Below are 19,272 nucleotides of genomic sequence, written 5' to 3' on the forward strand. Positions count from 1 at the left end.
GCAGCTTCAAGACACTCCTATGGGTCCTCCATCCACGTCCAACATCCTATGAAGAACTGATTTAAATGATGTTGTGACTTCATACAGATTCTAGCAAGACTGAGTGATTAATTGTTAAGTAAATCTTGAACTGTACAAATTAAGTACAAACTTGGAAGGGAAAATAAGCCTTTCCTACTAAATATATTTTAAATGCTGCCAACGTAATGGTGCACTAAATTCCCATTCATCAATCTTTTGCATAGGCAATTTATTCATACACAGTGGTACCCCGGGTTACGAAAATAATTCGTTCCGCCGCCGCGTTCGTAACCCGAAATGCTTCGTAAGCCGAAAAAGCCATAGGCGCTAATGGGGAAAAGCCGCGATTTCGTGCGAAATAGCGCCGAAAAGCACCAAAAAATTTTTCGTAACCCGAAAAAACCTTCGTAACCCGGAACAGTTTTTTCCTATTGATTTTTTCGTAACCCGGAAATTTCGTAAGGCGGCGCATTCGTATCCCGGGGTACCACTGCAATTTCAATCATTCAGTATCGTCTATCTGAAAAAAAACTCATCCACTTAAGTGTTAAAGTGTATACTGCAATCATGGAAGTCTTCTTGTTATGACGTACACACAGGCAAGGACAGAACGGTGAAAGTGCACAAGCCATTGGAAAAATTAGAAACATGAACTTGAGGGGGGGGGGGGTGTTTGTGTGTGTGTGCGATGGCAATTTGAAATGAAAGGTAAGTACCGTGCATTAAAATATATGGTTTGGATCAATTATCTGAACTTCTTTCTCTGTACATTCCCTCTTGTACCCTCTATTCTACTAGTCAAGGTCTGCTGTTCCAGCCTAGGATCTCCACTGCCCCATCCCGGATTCATCCCTTCTCATTTGCTGCCCCTCACTCCTTCTTCCCCCACGAACACAGGTTATCACTTCTTTGACCACTTTTAAATCTGAGTTTAAAACTATCCTGTTCAGGGAAGCGTTCCAAGGCACTGTGTCTATCTGATTTTTGATTGGATAGTTGATGTTGTTGTTTTTAATTGTTGCCTGCTTATTTTAACCAATTCTATTTTATATTACAGTATTATCTATTGTTTTATACGTATTTTGCAGATTGTACACTATTGGGAGATTTTATTTTTATTGATTTATAGTTATTATTAACTATAATAATAATAAATAATAATCTGCTCTTGTTTCTAATGTTGGGCCCAGTAAGAGACAGATAACCAGCAATGCAGATGCTATGGCTGGAGGCATGGCACCAGCAGAAGGCCATCTAGACTGGTTGGCACTTAAGGTCAGCTCTGTATAAAGCTACTATACTAATAGGGTCACTATAATTTAGTTATACAACACAACAAATTCTCAATCAGTTTTGTTCTAATATAAAGGAAGTTTGCAAAACAACAACAACAACAACAACAACATTACTCCAGACAGCCTTTCTATTTGAACTTAAACTTATTTGAAATTTCTCTTTTTTTTTAATAAATACATCTATTTTTAATAGGAACACTAGTTCAAGCATTTTCTACATTTATTCTAGAATATCAATACATTTTGTCACTTTGGCTTTAAGAAAAAAATAAGGTACAAATAGTAACTAACATATACATTTGCCACCACTCTATCAAAATCTGAAGTCGTTCTGTTTCAATAAAGCTTGTCAACAGCATTTCTTCTAGCCTGTGTATTTGTATAAGATTTTCAAACACTAATGACATCACAAGATGCTCAAAAAAGAACGCTAATCATAACTGGTTAAAAATTAAATGAAATAAAACTGGAAGTCTTTTTTGTTTTAATTACACCCAAAATATCCCATTATTTCTCTTTGTTTCTTCTTCTTCTAATTAGGGCAGTCTATCTTGAACTGAGGAATCACTCTTACCACCGGTGCTGTATTTGGTGCTGGTCTTTGTTCAGGTGCACGGCCTTCTTCTCTAGCTTTGACTGACTGAAGAATTGCAAAGATGTTCTTGGCAAAGTTCTAGAAAATAAAGGGAGATTAAATTTACTACTGTATTATCAGTGTCATATGCTGCTCCATAAGTGGCTGTATTAACATAAGTGTAGTAAATTTAAGTTATATACATCCTATGCACTCAGAATATACATCCTAAAGGCTCAGAAGCATAGCTGGAAGACATTACGAATGATTAGACATGCATCTGTCAAAGACATACACATTTCTCTGACAATCCTTTCTCCTTCCATCTGCACTTTACAAGTCATATGTTCAGACATTTTCTAGTAAATTTGCACAGAACAAGAGATAAACAGAATGTTAAAATAGTCTTTTAATACATTTCCGATTGCTTGTGTGCCCTGCTTCAAATACTACACTTAAATGTATTTTTTCAGAATCTCTCATCAATTCATCCCACTCTCAATACAGCAACAGTTGAGGAAATATTTTATCAGTTTATACATGTTGATGAAAAATCATATGCAGTGTTTACTCAGTGACCCATATATATAAACATGCACTTTCTCACACAGTAAAAATGTCTCTCTTTCTGTTGTCCAAAGACTTTCTATGAACCAGACCCAATGTCTTGACAAAGCCAATATTAGCCTATAGTAGTTGTGAATTATCTCTCTCTGCCAACCACCATTTTTAAAAATCTGATCATAATTTGCTTATTTCAGAGTTGTATCACTGCATAAATCATATTCTTAGTAACCACATCATCATACTACATTATAGTCTACTGTACAAATACTTTATTGAAGTAGGAGGGGCTTTAGAAATCCTTTGTAGCCATTAGGATTCTCTGCATAAGTATGTTTTAATTACAATAATTTTTGTTTCTGGATGTAGTCTAGTAGTGTCCTCTCGAATCTATCACTACACATGTTGGGGTGGGCTGATCTGAACTCCAGTTTCAAGTCTAGCGGGTGGAATCACTTGGATTGGAGTCTCTGTGTAGGTTTTAGATAGATTACCCTAATTAAGACCTGGATAGCCAACCACAACCGATTGTTTTTAAATTGATTTGTATTTGCTATGAGATTTTTATTGAACTGTGTAATATTGCTAATGTAACTGATATTATATTGTATTGTTTGATTATTGTACTGTTTTGTATTGTATTGCATGGTGCTGTGAACCGCTTTGATCAGATGGAAAAGCGGTATACTGTACAAATAAAATTATTATTATTATTATTATTATTATTATTATTATTATTATTATTATTATTATTATTATTATTATTTCTTTTCTATGGAAGGGAGGAGTAAGGAGGAGTCCATATCTAGCTATGTATGCCCAAAAACCTCAGTAAAAAAGAGATGTACTAACAAAGGAATCAATAAATGAGAGATGTCTATATATGAAAGCAGAATGTCCCTTTAAGAATAGAATGTGTGTTTACAAATACAGTATTTCATACCTGAAATTCTACTGCTAGGTTACACCTTGGCCATTTTGGGTCTTGGCGTGTAAGTCAAGATAAGACTCAAGAGTCAGTTTAACATAGGAGAACACTCATGGTCAAAGGCCAAATAATACAGTGGATCCTTGTTATACGCTGGGGTTTGGTTCCAAGATCCCCCGTGTATAACAAAATCCGTGTATGCTCAAGTCCCATTAAGTATAATGACATAGCAAAATGGTGTCCCTAATAAAAAATGGAACATCAAGGTAAATTTATACTTTTTTGGAACATTTTCAAACCGTGTTTGAAAAACCGTGCTTGGGGGCGCTTCTGGATCCATTGCTCCAAATAACAACTCAGATAGATGCAATGGCCATGAATGCGTACTATCAGCTTTGACTGTTACACCAGCTGTGTCTCTACCTAGAGCGGAAGGACTTAAAGATGCACTGGTAATCTCAAGGCTGGACTTCTGCAATGAGCTGTATACTGGGCAACCTCTGTACCAAGTTCTGAAACTTCAATTAGTTCAGAACATGGCAGCCAGATTGGTTACTTGGACATCTAGGAGTGATAATATCACATCAATTTTAAAATCACTCCACTGGTTGCCAGTTAGTTTCCAGGCAAGGTACAAAGCATTGGTTATTACCTTTAAAGCCCTACATCAGTGATGATGAACCTTTCAGAGGCCGAGTGCCCAAACTGCAACCCAAAACCCACTTATTTATTGCAAAGTGCCGTGCCCCTCTGGCTTTCTAGTAACAAACTATGGCAAACTATGTGCTGGGGCTATGGCACATGTGCCTACAGAGAGGGCTCTGAGTGTCACCTCTGGCACGCGTGCCATAGGTTCGCCATCACTGCATGATTTGGTTCCAGGTTACCTATAGGAACGCCTCTTTCCATATAATCCACATGGTGGATGTTTACTCCAGTCAACCAGGACTATGGTAGGTTGGCAACTGTCAGCCAGAGGACTTTTGTTGCAGCTGCCCCTAGGCTGTGGAATGACATGCCGGAAGAGATACAACTGAATATGCTGTCTGAATTTAAAACAGCATTGAAGACTACTTTCTTCCAGCAGATGATTTTTAAAACTTTAAATTTTAAAAAATGAATTTTAAATTTATATTGTTTTAATATGTATGTGTCTTGTTTGTTCTTTTAAACTTATGTGTGTTTTCACTGAAGTTGTATTTTAACTGACACTTATTCTGTTGCTTTGTTGTTGTTCCCTGCATCGATCCATGGTGAGAGGCAGGTAAGAAATAATAATAATAATAATAATAATTCATCATCATCATCATTATTATTATTATTATTACTATTTCTTACCTGCCTCTCACTATGGATCGAGGTAGGGAACAACAACAATCCGACAGATATGTGTAAGTTAAAATACAACTTCAGTTAAAACAACAACACTGACAATCTTAATTTTAGTACAGTGGTGCCTCGGGTTACGAAATTAATTCGTAACGCGGCCGCTTTCGTAACCCGAAAAGCCTTCGTAAGCCGAATTGGCATAGGCGCTAATGGGGAAAAGCCGCGATTCCGTGCGAAAAAGCCGAAAAAAGCACCAAAAGTTTTTTCGTAACCCGAAAAAACATTCGTAACCCGGAACAATGTTTTCCTATGGGATTTTTTCGTATCCCGAAAATTTCGTAACCTGGGTATTTCGTATCCCGAGGTACCACTGTATTCAATTATATATCTTGACATTTCAGGATCTTGTCTGGTTCCTTCACAGCTGCCCTTCCAAGTCCTATTCTGATTTCTTGAGTGCAGTCTCCATTCAGATTAATGATTTAATGATTAAACTTGAAGACCCTAAATTGTTGGGGTCTACCTTGCCCAGGAATTCTAGTCAACAACTGAATCTTTACTGATGGTCCATCTGACCTATGAAGGTTGACAGGTGGAGATATGTAACATAACTTTCTTAACTGCAGTATTTAGACCCATTAATGAGTGATGCTCACTGGAGCAAACAATACTATAGGAGGCAGACAAATAAGGCAAATGATTTCTTATGTTTATAGCTGTCTTATATCTGACTTTCATTTTGATTCAGGGTATATGACATTAGTGTCCAAAGGCACACCCATTTCCACCCCCAAATGGAAAAGTACAGTGGAATGTTTCCCATACATGAGGGTTTGGTGTCCCCTACTCCTAGCCATGGATGGGAAAAAACCCAGATGACCATGCCCCTTGTTATTCAATGGGCAGCAATGTGCCCACGTCAGTATGCATACACTATCACTGAATAACATGGGGCATGGCAAACTGAGGACACTGCACTCCATAGATCACTAGTGCATCAATGCAGCAGGGCCACTCTATAATAAATTATAAATGTTCCACTTTTACAGTTCTGCTTTTTCCCTATAACCTGGACCTGATTTCTTTTCATCTACTGTATAACCTAAAAATGTTCCTATAAAGAGACGATGTCTCAGGATAAAAACAACAAGGGTATCTGCATTTTGTTTCACATGAAATTCTGAGCATTTCAGCTTTATGATTAACTACTGAAGGCTTTTCCAAGCAGTTAATTCTTGCAAACTGTCCACACATTCAATTAATATTTTATTAGGTACAAATCCTTCAATTGGTATATTAGCAGTAGATGATCATCAGCAAACTCTATACTACAATAAATAATTTGTTTGTTTGCTTTACCTGTCTTGACCTTTTCATTCATTTTCTTCGAAAACAAAATACAGGTAAACAGTATCATTTCATGACCTGCTCAGCTGAAGCACATCTTTAATCTTCAAGAGCATTAGCAAGCAAAGCCTGGAACAATGGGTGCATAAATTCTAGAAAACAACCATAACTTACCCAGTGTTCTGTCAGAATAACACTAATAAATTAAAACCTCATTACTTTAACAAAATACTGTAAGAGCTCAAGAACAGAGCTCTAGTTAAGTTAAACTGAAACGTAAATATAGCAGAAAACAGACCCCCCCCCCCCAAAACACACACGCAAAATGAAGAAATTAGAGGAGGGAAAGGAAAAAGGAAACTGGAAAATAACCACAATAATTCTAAATTCCAAACCGACAGCAACCATGTAATCCCTCCTTCCTTCCTTCTGGGTTCTTAACAAGAAGATCTGACCTCAGAAGAACGCTCATTACTTTTTAAAATTTCTCCAAAGCCTAATATCTTCTGAACCAAGCCAGATTTTTAAAGAACTGATTACCAGTGAAACCTTTGTGTCTTTTCAATTAGTCAGACTGGCAGCTGCTTTTTAAGTATAAAAACAGCTTCTTGGATTGTTCTTGGAACTCTACATTGGATAGCCACCATCCAGACATATTCTGGGTTGGTAGAGGGGAGAAATCTGCAGAAGTGGACTATACTAAGAAACAAGTAAGGTCACATAAGAGATTAGATATGTAACTGCTCAGAGTCCTTTGTGCAATTTCTCTGCACAGTTCAAGATAAGGGCATATCAAAAAGGAGGATAGGGTTCAAAACATAGAGGAAACCATGTAGACATAATGGAATTGAAAGAATCTGAGACTTAAAGTATCTGTGAACATCTAGCAAAGGAGAATGTGAATTTCTACTCTTAATCCAGAAAGTGTCAAACATACCAATCTCCAGGTTGGCGAGAGAAGAAAGCCACACAAAGTAGGGCATATGCATGCCTCCACTGGCCTTAAGTACAAGAATGCCTACTTCCTAGCCCAGTGACTATTCTACCAAAAGTAACTCCTTGCTAGTCCAATCACGCTTCTACAAAAGGTAACCTTCTTCTACCAGAGAAATTTCCACCAGACTTGAATTTACCCATTCTGGAAAGCCTGATGAAAGTGGTTGAGGCACTCCAAGCTGTTGCATTTCAAAGACAAGGCAGTAAATGTGTCAGAAAATCTAGCACAAATGAACCACTGTTGAGGTGGTTTGGGCCCTTTGCAAAGTGATACACCTGAAAGCTAAAACCCTTAATCTACCTTACATTGGCGCTTTCCAGACTGGCGCTTTGCACCGGCCTGGATACATGCTACGGTTGCCTCAGGGCATCCTTTACAGACACCCCACAACCCTAGCACATACCTGTGGCTTGATAATGGGGGCACCCTGTATACATGGGTGCTGCCATTACGACATCATGGCCACGCCACAGCCAAACAGCACGGCATGGGTGTGACGTGCTCACGCCGCTGCAGGGCACTTGTGGCACCCTTTCAGTGGTGCCGGAAGGAGCTCTGAAACGGAGCTCCTTCTTGGGGAGCGCCTCGTTCCCGCAGCCATAAAATGGCTGCAGGAACGAAGCGAGAAGAAAGAGGCTGAGCGGCCCCTTTCTCTTCTGGCAGCAGCTCCCGGGGTGTCCTGGGGCATGAAGCCCCAAGGACACCCCTTTTCGGGACCAGGGAGGAGCGGCATTTTGCCGCTTCTCCCTGGTCCCGAAAAGCACTGGATTGAGGCCGCCTGAGCTGCCGCTGTGGCTGCCCTGGCCCCAATACGTGGTGTTAAGGGGCAGCTGCAGGCTACCCCAAATGGGCAGTCTGTATCCCACCACTGTTTCTCAAAACTCTACGACCTAAGGAGACCAGACATAAAGATATAAGCAAACAGTAGAACTCACGAAGACCTTTGCCTTTCTAATATGTATTTCAACTATTCTTCACACATCAATATTATGCACAGCTACATGGTCAGATGAAAAAGTATTTACAGTGGGCCCTTGGTATCCATTGGAGCTTGGTTCCAGGACATCCTGTGGATACCAAAATCCATGGATGCTCATCCCATTAAATGCAATGTATAATAAAATGGTGTCCTTTATATAAAATGGCAAAATCAAGGTTTGCTTTTCAGAATTTATATATTTTTCAAATATTTTCAAGTAGAAGATGCTTGAATCAATGGATAAAGAACCAGTGAATAGGGAAGGCCAACTGTATTATGTACTTGTTTTGTGTCACTCTTCAGCCAAAAGGCCTCCCAGAATGGAAATGAATTTAGACAGAAGCTAGGTAAGTACTTATTGGGAGGTATGAAAGGAAGAAGTAATTCTAAGACGAAAAGATATAAACATGCAAGGTCTTGAGGAAGGCTGCACATATGGTATCACAATGACAGGGCTGACAACTTGGAACAGTCTTCCAGCTGTCAACTGCTTCTAAGGAGGCCACTTTAGAAGACAGTAGAGACAATGAAATGTCTCATAGGTTCAAAAGATGGCTTCATTAGCATTTTCAATAAAAGCAGTAGCCTCTATCTAGGATGATGGTGAGCCCTCAAAGATCACTGCAGTGATGCACCTCTCAGAAACCATTTCAAACATGGATGACAACAGAAAGGGGGCTGCTGAAGTCTGAATAATCAGAGTTGGCTGGTTTAAACCAGGTTTGTTTAAACCAGTGGTTCCCAACTTTTTCCATACTTCACACCCCTAGAAAATGTTTGATTAATGTTCTCAAACCCTACAAGATGAAGTAGTATAATTTCTAATTTTTGAAACACAAATTGAACAACATACACTACTGCAAGTGAACAGACTGAAACAAAAATAAGTTTTTAACCCACTGCATAATATGCAAATATAAACTGAGCAATTAGATTCTAATTTATACAGTAAAATTGTAAAACAGTACCTTTGTTACACTCCCTGAAATTCTGTTCCGCACCTCCTGGGGGGTGTAGTCATCCCAGGTTGGGAGCCCCTGATTTAAACCATGTGGAAGAGAATCTGTGTCTTTAATGTTTATAAGCCATGTTTTGAAGTTGAAATACTGTCTTAATAAACAAAAATATACACAGGTTCCATGTACCTACACCTCTTTGCTCGTGGTTTCACTCCTTTTTTGCAAGAATGAAGAATGAATCCTGGAAGCTAAAATTACCAATAGTTTCCAACATACAGTTGGATGCAACAATGATGATAAAAGGTTTCCAAACAAACCTTGCTTCAAAACACACTTTCTAATTATGGCTTCATGTTCAGGCCTGTTTGAAAGACATTTACCATAAATTTCTTTGTTCAAATGCAACAGTGATCTGGAGTTATACAGTGCGCCTGTATTATATGCAGGCGCGTTTTATGTGGCTTCCAGCATAGGCTGGAAGCCAGGACGGAAGGAAGGGAGCAGTGTGCCATAAGGAAACAATGGCAGGCGCTCCAGTGACATGCGCCCCCGCATGCCACTGCCGCACCGCAACGGGCACAAGCCCCATTCATCTGAATGGGGCTTGAGCATCCACGTTTTTTCCCTTACGCGGGGGGTTCTGGAACGGAACGGATCCCCCGCATAAAAGAAGGGCAGAGTGCACAGTGCACGGCTTCCAGCTTACGTGGAAGCCTTGATGCAATTAAAGCAATGGTGTGCATGCTGCTCTGAGCTGCAAGCATGCGCCCCATTGGAAACAATGGTGCGTGAGCATACATGGATTTCCCCTTACGTGGGGGGATCTGGAATGGACCCCCTACGTAAGAGGAGGGCCCACTGTATTCATCTTTGTGGCTTGTTTGCCCACTCACCTCAGGAAAGCAGGAGTGTGGATGCACAAAGCTCATACATATACTGGTTTATTAAACCAAGAGTTGGTCATGCAGTGTTTCTGAATGGCTGAAATTAAGGAAACTCAAGCTCTGCATGATTTTAGAAGTACTTGGTAGACCAACATGTGCTCCACTGCCTGCAGGCTGAAAATCTGCTATTTGCATTTGTTCAGCTGAATGCACTACTGTAGGAACATCACACATGCACAAAAAATATCCATCTGTTACGCCTGGACATCTTTTACATGCAAGAAAGAAGCATCTGCTCCAGACAATTAGACCTAGAAGGAGGTGATGATCAGTAGTAATACCCACATATATTGCAACAGATGGCCAAGACATATCAGTTTACATAAAACAATTAGTTTTATACAATGCTTTCACAAACTAAACTACCAAGCTGGACACTCCCTATTCCCTCCCCCTTGAAGTCTAGAGGCCCTGAGTAACACTGCAATCCTAACTCTTGTTATGCATGGACAGTGATATCATCCCAAGGGAAAGGAGAGAGATGTGCCTGCATGCCTTAATCCACATCTAACCGCTGTGAGAGAATCTTACAGCACATTGGACTAGATTCAATTGCTATTCCCAATCACAGTGGGTCCACTGAATCAATTAATGAAAGGCAAATCAATAATGCTCTAAATCTCACTGATTCAGTGGGTCTACTCTAATTGGGAATAACAATTATGTTTAAGCCATAGTTTTATTCTAAGTCTATAAAACGCTAAGCAAGGCCTGCATGAAAGGCATTCTTGAGAGGAACTTGAGTACAAGTTACAGTGTCTGATTAGGCTGTGTTTGATTCTCTGAATCCACATTTTGCCTTGGAGGAAGGATAGTATTAATAGTTTTTTGTGGGGTTTTCAGGCTATGAGGCCATGTTCTAGAAGAGTTTCTTCCTGACGTTTCGCCAGCATCTGTGGCTGGCATCTTCAGAGAAAGATGCCAGCCACATCTCTGAAGATGCCAGCCACAGATGCTGGCAAAACGTCAGGAAGAAACTCTTCTAGAACATGGCCTCATAGCTTGAAAACCCCACAAAACCCCCAAGAAAGTCTTCGACTCCACACAGTATTAATATGTTATAAATAAGATAAAAAGATGAACTGTTGTAAGAAAGTATACTTCACCCATCTACTTACATTGACCTGGAAGCCAACTGTTCTACCAATTTTGATCCAAAACAATTAAGCATGTCATATGAACATACGAAGCTGTCTTACATCAAGTCAGTTGGGTCCATTTAGATCTGTACTGGGTATACTGATTGCCAGCAATTAGTACATCAGAGCCAGACTCTAACAATCTAGCCTTAAGGGGTGGCAGTAGAACATTTTAAGTTTTGCCAAATGTGCCTTTTTATGCGGGGATCCATTCCAGACTCCCCCGCGTAAAACAAAAAACACCTATGCTCGAGCCCCATTTAAAAGAATGGGGCTTGTGCATGCGGTGGAACAGGGACACACCCCATTCGTCCCTATGGGACGCACCACCCCTTCCTCCCCGCGCAGCTTTCAGCATATGCTGAAAGCCACGTATAACGCAGGCACACTGTATTCATGTGCTACAAAATAAATCCTGGGACCCAGCTATCTGTTATATGTCAATGCCAATACAACAAATGGGAACGCCAGAAGAGTCAATTTTGAGGACTAGAAATCATGCCAATATATTTCAAATTCAGTTCTATTTATGCTGGGATGTCCAATTTTACATAGAAAAAAGAGGAAATACGCATTATACAAAGACACACTTTGGCGACTCATTTTTATTATTCAAAACTACCAAAGTTTCACTACACATCTCCATAAATGAAGTTTACTGAAAACTGATGCCTGTGTCCAATACCATCCTTCACTTGTGCTGAATCACAGTATACCCAATCTTGTTAATGTTGCTTGGTCATCATAACAATAACTAATATTGCAGGAACACATAAAAAACCTGTATAATATACATGAATTTAAGAGTTCAGAAGGCAAATGCATTAAATAGTCTTTTTTACTTGAGGCACTAAGATCTAACTCAAGGGGTATATTCACTTTGAGTTATGCCAATCAGTTATTGTACAACCTATTTTACTTCATTTTGAGTAAAATAAAATCATAGATCCTTCTACTCTCTGAGCAAGTGTTTGCCGTGGCTTCAAATCTAATCCATTCCAGATACTTCAAGATACTTTTAACTGGTGTTTCATTATATTCTCTTTTAGTATGAAATTCACAGTTCTTTGAACAAGTATTTATTTGGAACACGAGCAAACAACATGCTCTGTACCACCACTATAGTGAGAATTTCTTAAGAACTAGACAACAAGTGGTCCATAACTGGCAACTGAACTTGAACTATGGAATGATTAAACAGTAGAAGCCAAGTTGCAACAGGGAAATGCTGCATCTTTATTCCACAGTTTATCCCACACATCCTGAAGTCAATCATTCAAAAAAACAAAACAATTTACCAGATCAAAATGACAAAAATATGAAAAGAAATATGCTTTTTGATTCCTTCAAACTTAGTCAACCATTATTTCTCATATAGGTTTCACAAAGTTGCTTTAAGAATTTTACTTGCTGAAATCAAATCTAAGTTTAAGCCTGATCAAATGAAGAAAGGGGGAATGCCACCCACAGACTGAAGTCAAACTTCATACGAGTCGGCAAAGTTTCAGAAGAGTAGTCCTTTCCAACAACAGCTGTCTTACTGAAAACTCCTTCAGAATGCAGTCTATTACAAAAACACAGGACCTGGCACTAAAACTGTTAGATTATGTTCTGCAGAACAAATTTCATGCCTCATTTAGTTTGCATTATCACATTTTACTCTACTAGTATTTTTATAATAAAAGAATATTACATACAATCCATTTGAAGTCCTCAATGTGAAACAGAAGCCCAATTAATTAAGCAGTTTTAAATGAAAATAAGCACTTTAATGTACCCCAAAAAAGCTAGGAAAACAACAGTGCATAAATGATGTTAATGTGTTTCTTCCTCTTCTTCACCCACATGCAATATAGCTTGATGTTAAAAAAAAATTATTACACCTTAGTATTTACTGTAACAGCATAATTCAAAGCTTGTTTAACACAAATGTAAGTTTAAGAGGGGGTTCAATAGACTTTATATTCTAGTAAGTATGTTTATGTTCTTAAAAATTTCTGAATATGTTAATTTAGCAATGAGCAGGGCACAGAGGGACTGAAAAGATAATTTGGACTTCACTATTTTCCAGTTGTACCAATATAAATGCTAATATTTACAAATGGTAGGTCTTAGAATCATTGGCGGGTTACACACCACCAAAAAGTACGTGCTCGGCATGTACTAGGGTTAGGAAGGGGCGTCCTTTCCAGATGTCCCTAACCATAGTACGTGCTGAGCACGTACAAAATGGTGGTGCCCATTCTACATGGGCGCCGCCATTTTGACATAGCGGACGCTTAGCATCTGCATGTGTCAGCGCCATTATGATGCCACAAGTGCACCAATGGTGCTTTGTGGCATCATAATGGCGCCGCAAAAAGAAGCTGCATTTTGCAGCTTTTTTTTGTTGCACGAGGGGACCGCGCGGTTTGGCCACTGCGGCTCCCTCGCACAACAAATGAGGGCAGCGGGAAACCAGTGCCATTGTTTCCAAAAACCATCCATTATCAAATTAAATGAACAACATGGGTCTACAGGGAAAATATGGTACAAATATCAGGGAGGAGAGGATATATTTTCTAGCTGGCAGAATGTGAAGAAGGGGCATCACAGAACAATCTCTGCCCTTTTAGGCCTTCTTCTAAAGAGCTCTAGAAACTACACCTGTATGGCAGCACTAAAACTGCTCTAAAGCAAGTGTCTTTGTCTTTTCACAGAATGGAACGTTAGTCCTTACCTGAGATACGTCCCTTTCCAGCAGAGAAGGTCCGGTCATCCTGACGTTGGGTAGCTCCGCCTGTAAAGGCTCCAGTAGGCAGGATAAAAATCTAAAAACAAAGGCCAGGGGCCTGACCCCACCATCGTGGGCGGAGCGACCCCTAGCAATCCTCAGTCAATGACCAGCCTCGTGGAACATCCAGTGGCCCCTAGACATAATAGGCAACCAGACTGGGCTGGCTCAGAAGGTCCAGAAAGAAATCAATAGACCAAGTCTCTAGATCAACCCTCCAGTCATCTGTTTTCAGGCGTCTGCAGGAAGAAGGGTGGGGAGGATGACTGGACCTTCTCTGCTGGAAAGGGACGTATCTCAGGTAAGGACTAACGTTCCATTTCCCAGCAGAGAAGGGGGCCGGTCATCCTGACGTTGGGATGTATAAAAGCGCTGATCCCCTTAGGGTGGGTCTGCCGACGCCTGGGGTGACTGTGGAAGTATTTGTTGAAGGACTCTACGACCAAAAGCTGCCTCTGCTGATTGAAAGACGTCCAACTTGTAGTGCCTAATGAACGTGGACTGAGTTTTCCACGTGGCCGCCCTGCAAATCTCGACGAGGGGGGCATTAGTGGAGAAAGCTGCTGAGGTGGCAGCGCTTCTGGTGGAATGGGCCGTGATGTCCTTAGGAGGAGGCAGGTCCAGGGTCTTGTAGCTTGTGATGATACATTGTTTGATCCACCTGGAGAGCGTCGATAGTGAGACCTTCTTGCCCTTGGATCTTGGTTGGAAGGAAACAAAGAGAGCCTCGGTTTTTCTAAAGGCTGATGTCCTCTTGAGGTAGAGCCTAATAGCTCTGCGCACATCTAAGGTGTGCCAAATCTTGTCGAGGTCGTTTGTTGGCTTGGGGCAAAAGGAAGGCAGAACGATGTCTTGAGAAGAATGGAAAATAGAGTTGACCTTGGGGATGAAGGTCGGATCTGGTCTTAGCAGAACTGAGTCGGGACGGATGATGCACAGCTCACTTCTTACCGACAGGGCCCCGATTTCAGAGACTCTTCGGGCAGATGTCACTGCCGTTAAAAAGAGAGTCTTGAAGGTGAGGAACTTTAGAGAAGCCTCTCTCATCGGCTCGAAGGGCTGGATTGTCAAGGCTTTGAGGACTGTGTGGAGGTCCCATGAGGGGAAGCGGTGTCTAGTCGGGGGTGCTCTGTTGGAAACTCCCTTGAGTAGCCTTTTGACGTGAGGGTGACGGGAGATCCTAGCAGCTTGGTCGTGTGGAAGAATGGAGGTAATCGCAGCCACCTGTCTCTTTACCGTGTTGGGTCTGAGGCCTTGGGTGATGCCATCCTGAAGGAACTGTAGGAGTGTGGAGACCGTGACCCGGATGAAGTCCCTCTTTTTGCGTTTACACCATCTCTTGAAAGCTGTGAAGGTGTATTCGTAAATCTTGATGGTCGACTGGCGTCTAGATGCCAGGATCGACTCTATCACCTCCGAGGAATAGCCGTATTTGGTTAGCATGTTCCTCTCAATTTCCAGGCGTGAAGCTGAAGCCAGGTCGGGTCTGGATGGAAGACTTGACCCTGCGACAACAGATCTGGTCTGGTTGGGAGAGGGAGGTTTTGTGTTGACAGGTTGAGGAGCTCTGAAAACCACGGACGCCTGGGCCAAGCTGGAGCTATCAGGATGACCACCGCTCTGGTCCTTCGGACTTTGGACAGAAGTTTTGTCAATAGCGATACTGGAGGGAAGGCATACAGGAGTCCCTCCGGCCAGAGGCACGTCAGCGCATCGAAGTCCTCGGCCCCTTGTGTCTTGAACCTCGAGAGGAATCTGGGAGTCTTGGCATTGATGGGTGAGGCGAACAGGTCCATTATTGGTGAGCCGAAGACCTCCACTATGGTCTGGAACACCTCTGGGTGTAGGCTCCATTCTCCTTGATCGATGTCTGTTCGGCTTAGCCAGTCGGCCTTGGAGTTTAGTTGACCCTGGAGATGCTCTGCTCGCAGCGATAGAAGGTTGGTCTCTGCCCATGTCAACAGTAGCTGGGCCTCTTTCATCAGGGTTCGTGACCTTGTTCCGCCTTGGCGGTTGACATGTGCCTTGGCGGTAATGTTGTCGGTTCGTATGAGGACTGTCTTGTGACGAACTAGCCCTTTGAAGGATTGGAGGGCTAGTCGTATCGCTCGAAGTTCCAGCCAATTGATGCTGTGGGACTGTTCTTCCGGCGACCATCGTCCCTGGGCCAGTTGGGACCCGCAGTGGGCTCCCCAGCCCCGGAGGCTGGCATCTGTGGTGATCTGGATCTTGTCTGTCTCCCATATGGGGCGGCCCCTGGATACTGCCTGGGATGTCCACCATCTGAGAGACTGTCGAACCTGGTCGTGTATCTGTATTTTGCGGTGACTCCTTTGGGCGATGGCCTGTTGGTGTGGGAGGAGAAGCCATTGAAGAGGTCTGGCGTGGAATCTCGCCCAGGGTAGGCATTCTATAGCTGCTATCATCAGTCCCAGCAGGCGGGAGAGTAGCTGTAGGCTGGCTTGGGGCGATCTGAGAGCCCTCATGGTTGTCTTCTGAATGGTCGCGATCCGCTCTGGAGTCAGGCAGACCGTCCCCGAGTGAGTGTCTATCAGAGATCCCAGGTGGGGGATCTGCTGACTGGGCTGAATGGAGCTCTTGTCCAGGTTGACCAGAAAGCCGTGGTCCTCCAATGATCTGAGGACCCTGGCAGTGTCCTGTATGGGCTGTTGAATAGAGGGGGCCCTGATTAGGAGGTCGTCCAGGTATGGGTGAACGTGGATGAGCTGTGTCCTCCAATGAGCGACCAGAGCCACCATGATTTTGGTGAAAACCCTGGGAGCGGACGAAAGGCCAAAGGGAAGTGACCTGAACTGGAAACGGCGCCTGCCATATTTGAACCGGAGGAAACGACGGGAGGAGGGGTGGATTAAAATATGGAGATAAGCATCTTGGAGGTCTATAGAGGAGAGAAAGTCGTTGGGCTGAAGACTGTCCAGAATAGTCTTGAGGGTCTCCATCCTGAATTTTTTCTTGAGTATGAACTGGTTGAGTGGTCTCAAGTTCAAGATGGCCCTCCAGGTCCCGTTCTTCTTGGGCACCAGAAAGAAAGTGGAATAACAACCCCTGCCTCTCTGGTCTGCTGGGACTTCTTCGATGGCGTTGACAGAGACCAGGCGGTCGATGGCTTCCAGTAGGAGGCAGTGTTTTTCGGGATCGCTGGATTTGGGGGAAGGGATGAAGAGATCTCGAGGTGTATGGAGAAACTCTAGTCTGTATCCCTCGCGGATGGTGTCGAGAACCCATCTGTCTGTTGTGGAGCCCTCCCAAACCGTTGCGAATCCCTGAAGGCGACCCCCTACTGGAGGGGCCCCGTCATGCTTGTTGGTTTGTTTGATGTTTGGAACCTCCTCCACCCTTGGAGGGGAAGGTGGATCGGCCCTGTTTGTTGGACTTAGCGTCCCCCCAGCGAGGCTTGTTATGTCTAGACTCCCTGGCTTGAAAGGAGTTGGAGGGAAAAAAGGAGCGTGAAGAGCGAAAGGAAGAAGATTTTCTGAACTGTCTTTTATCCTCTCTCTTTTTTGTTGAGGGCAAAGTTTTCTTTTTATCCTTTCCCTCAACTAACACTGGGTCTAGGGACTCTCCAAACAGTTTGGTACCGAGAAAGGGGGTGAAGGCCAAATTTTGCTTAGACCTGGAGTCTACCTGCCAGTTCTTGAGCCAGAACTGACGTCTGACCGCCACAGCCGACGCCTGTGCCCTGGCACATTGTTGGATGGTGTCCAAGGTGCCGTCGGCCCCCAAGGCCAAAGCCTTAGAGATTTTGTTAATGGTTTGTCTGACCTTGGTGTCTGAGTGTGGGAGGAGTTCTAGGAGCTCCTTGGCCCACTGGAGGGAGGCTCGCATCACTAAGGAAACAGTGGTCGCCGCCCTAATGGCAATAGAGATAGCCTCGTGGGTTTTTTTGAGTGCTCCCTCTGCCCTCCTATTCTCTGGGTTTCTGAGGGTGTCCTCGCCATCTCTAGTGAACACAGCAGAAGAAACCAGAGCCGACACCGGAGCGTCCACTAGGGGGACCTTGAGGCTATCCATCACACCCCGCTGGAGGATGTAATGTTTACGAATGGCGCTATGATTGGGCCTAGATGCTGCTGGTTTGTTCCATTCGTCTCTAATGATCTGCATAATGTTGTAGGGACAAGCAAGCTCTTGTACTGAAGGGCCTGTGACTGGGAAGAGCTCTTCGCCCACCCTAGGAAGGTCTGAGTCAATCTTTGGAGTCTCACTAGATGGCACCGTGATGCCAAGAGTTTTAATGGTTTTTTTAATAAGGAGTGGGTAGTCATCTGGTCTGAGAAGACGAGAGGACATGGGGGTGTCTCTAGACTCTTCTCCCTCCTCTTGAGAGAGTTCACCTTCCTCAGATTCTGAAACCTCGGACTCCAGGGCTATGGGGGCCCCTCCGTCCTCCAAGGATTGGGATGGGGACCTCTTTCTCTTGGACGACTCCCTTGCATATCTAGTTCTTTTAGCTGGTGGTTGATGGGAGTGATCCGATTCGGAGCCTGAATCGGAAAAATCACCCTGTCTAGATCTAGAGGAGGAAGGTCGATCCAGGGATCGGGGGCCCGCGCGGTCCCTAGGGGTCATGTCGTCACCCTCCCTCTGTATGAGTGACTCAATCGGTGGGCCTTGGGAGTGGGAGTTATTGGAGCAGGAGTGACTGCCTGAACCCCTGTCTCGAGAATGGGGGGACCGGCGCCTCTTAGGGCCGCCGCCATCCCGGTCCTCCATGGCGCCCTGTCCCCCGCTACTAGCCGCTGCGCGGTCCCGTGACCCCATTTCCGGGTCACGTGGGGCATGGCCGCCGCCGCCCTCCCTGCCCTCCGAGGCAAGATGGCCGCCCCCACGGAGGTCCACGTGGCCAAGATGGCTGCTGCCATCGCGGTCCACGTGGCTGAGATGGTGGCCTCCAGCGGCAACCGCACGACTGTGTGGTTTGGCGCCGCGGCTTGGGGGTGGTGAACCCGTCCCTCCGGTGGGAAACCACCCAAGACTGGGGGCCGCCGGCCAGGAGAACCCCCATTGGGGCCCGTAAAAACCCTCCCGATCGCCTGAACTGGGCGGCGGTCCTGAGGGGATGGAGGAGGCTTGGAAGAAGGGCCCCGGCCAGCCAAAGAAGGGGGGGCAAAACGGGGGCATGAAGGGTCCGTTCCCCCACCCTGGCGCTCCCCTGGGGTCTCCCTCATCTAGCAGGGGGTCCTGGGAGCCCCTGGCAGAAGGGTCTGGGGGGAAGCAGGGCCAGCGAAGCGCCCGCGGAGCGGGGCGGCTTACCTCTTCCCCCTGCGCGGTCTCGTCCGGCGGCGGTGCAGGCTCACCCTGGGCCAACCCTGACCGGGTCGGATGGGGAGCCCCGGCTCCAGCAGCGGGCTGTGAGGCAGCCGCCTCCGCCCGGTGCGGCCGCGCCTCCACCCCCTGGCCGG

General features: G+C 44.1%; 1 protein-coding gene across 1 annotated transcript in view; it reads right to left on the reverse strand.

Moving 5' to 3' along the window:
- CDC73 (cell division cycle 73) overlaps positions 1–19,272 on the reverse strand; it is a 140,519-nt gene that overhangs the window by 93,656 nt on the left and 27,591 nt on the right. Inside the window, exon 8 of the mRNA XM_042464342.1 lies at positions 1,891–1,989. Coding sequence (XP_042320276.1) covers positions 1,891–1,989 — 99 coding nt within the window. The remainder of the gene's footprint in view (positions 1–1,890; positions 1,990–19,272) is intronic.

Source organism: Sceloporus undulatus, chromosome 4, assembly GCF_019175285.1.
Source record: "Sceloporus undulatus isolate JIND9_A2432 ecotype Alabama chromosome 4, SceUnd_v1.1, whole genome shotgun sequence".
Taxonomy (NCBI): domain Eukaryota; kingdom Metazoa; phylum Chordata; class Lepidosauria; order Squamata; family Phrynosomatidae; genus Sceloporus; species Sceloporus undulatus.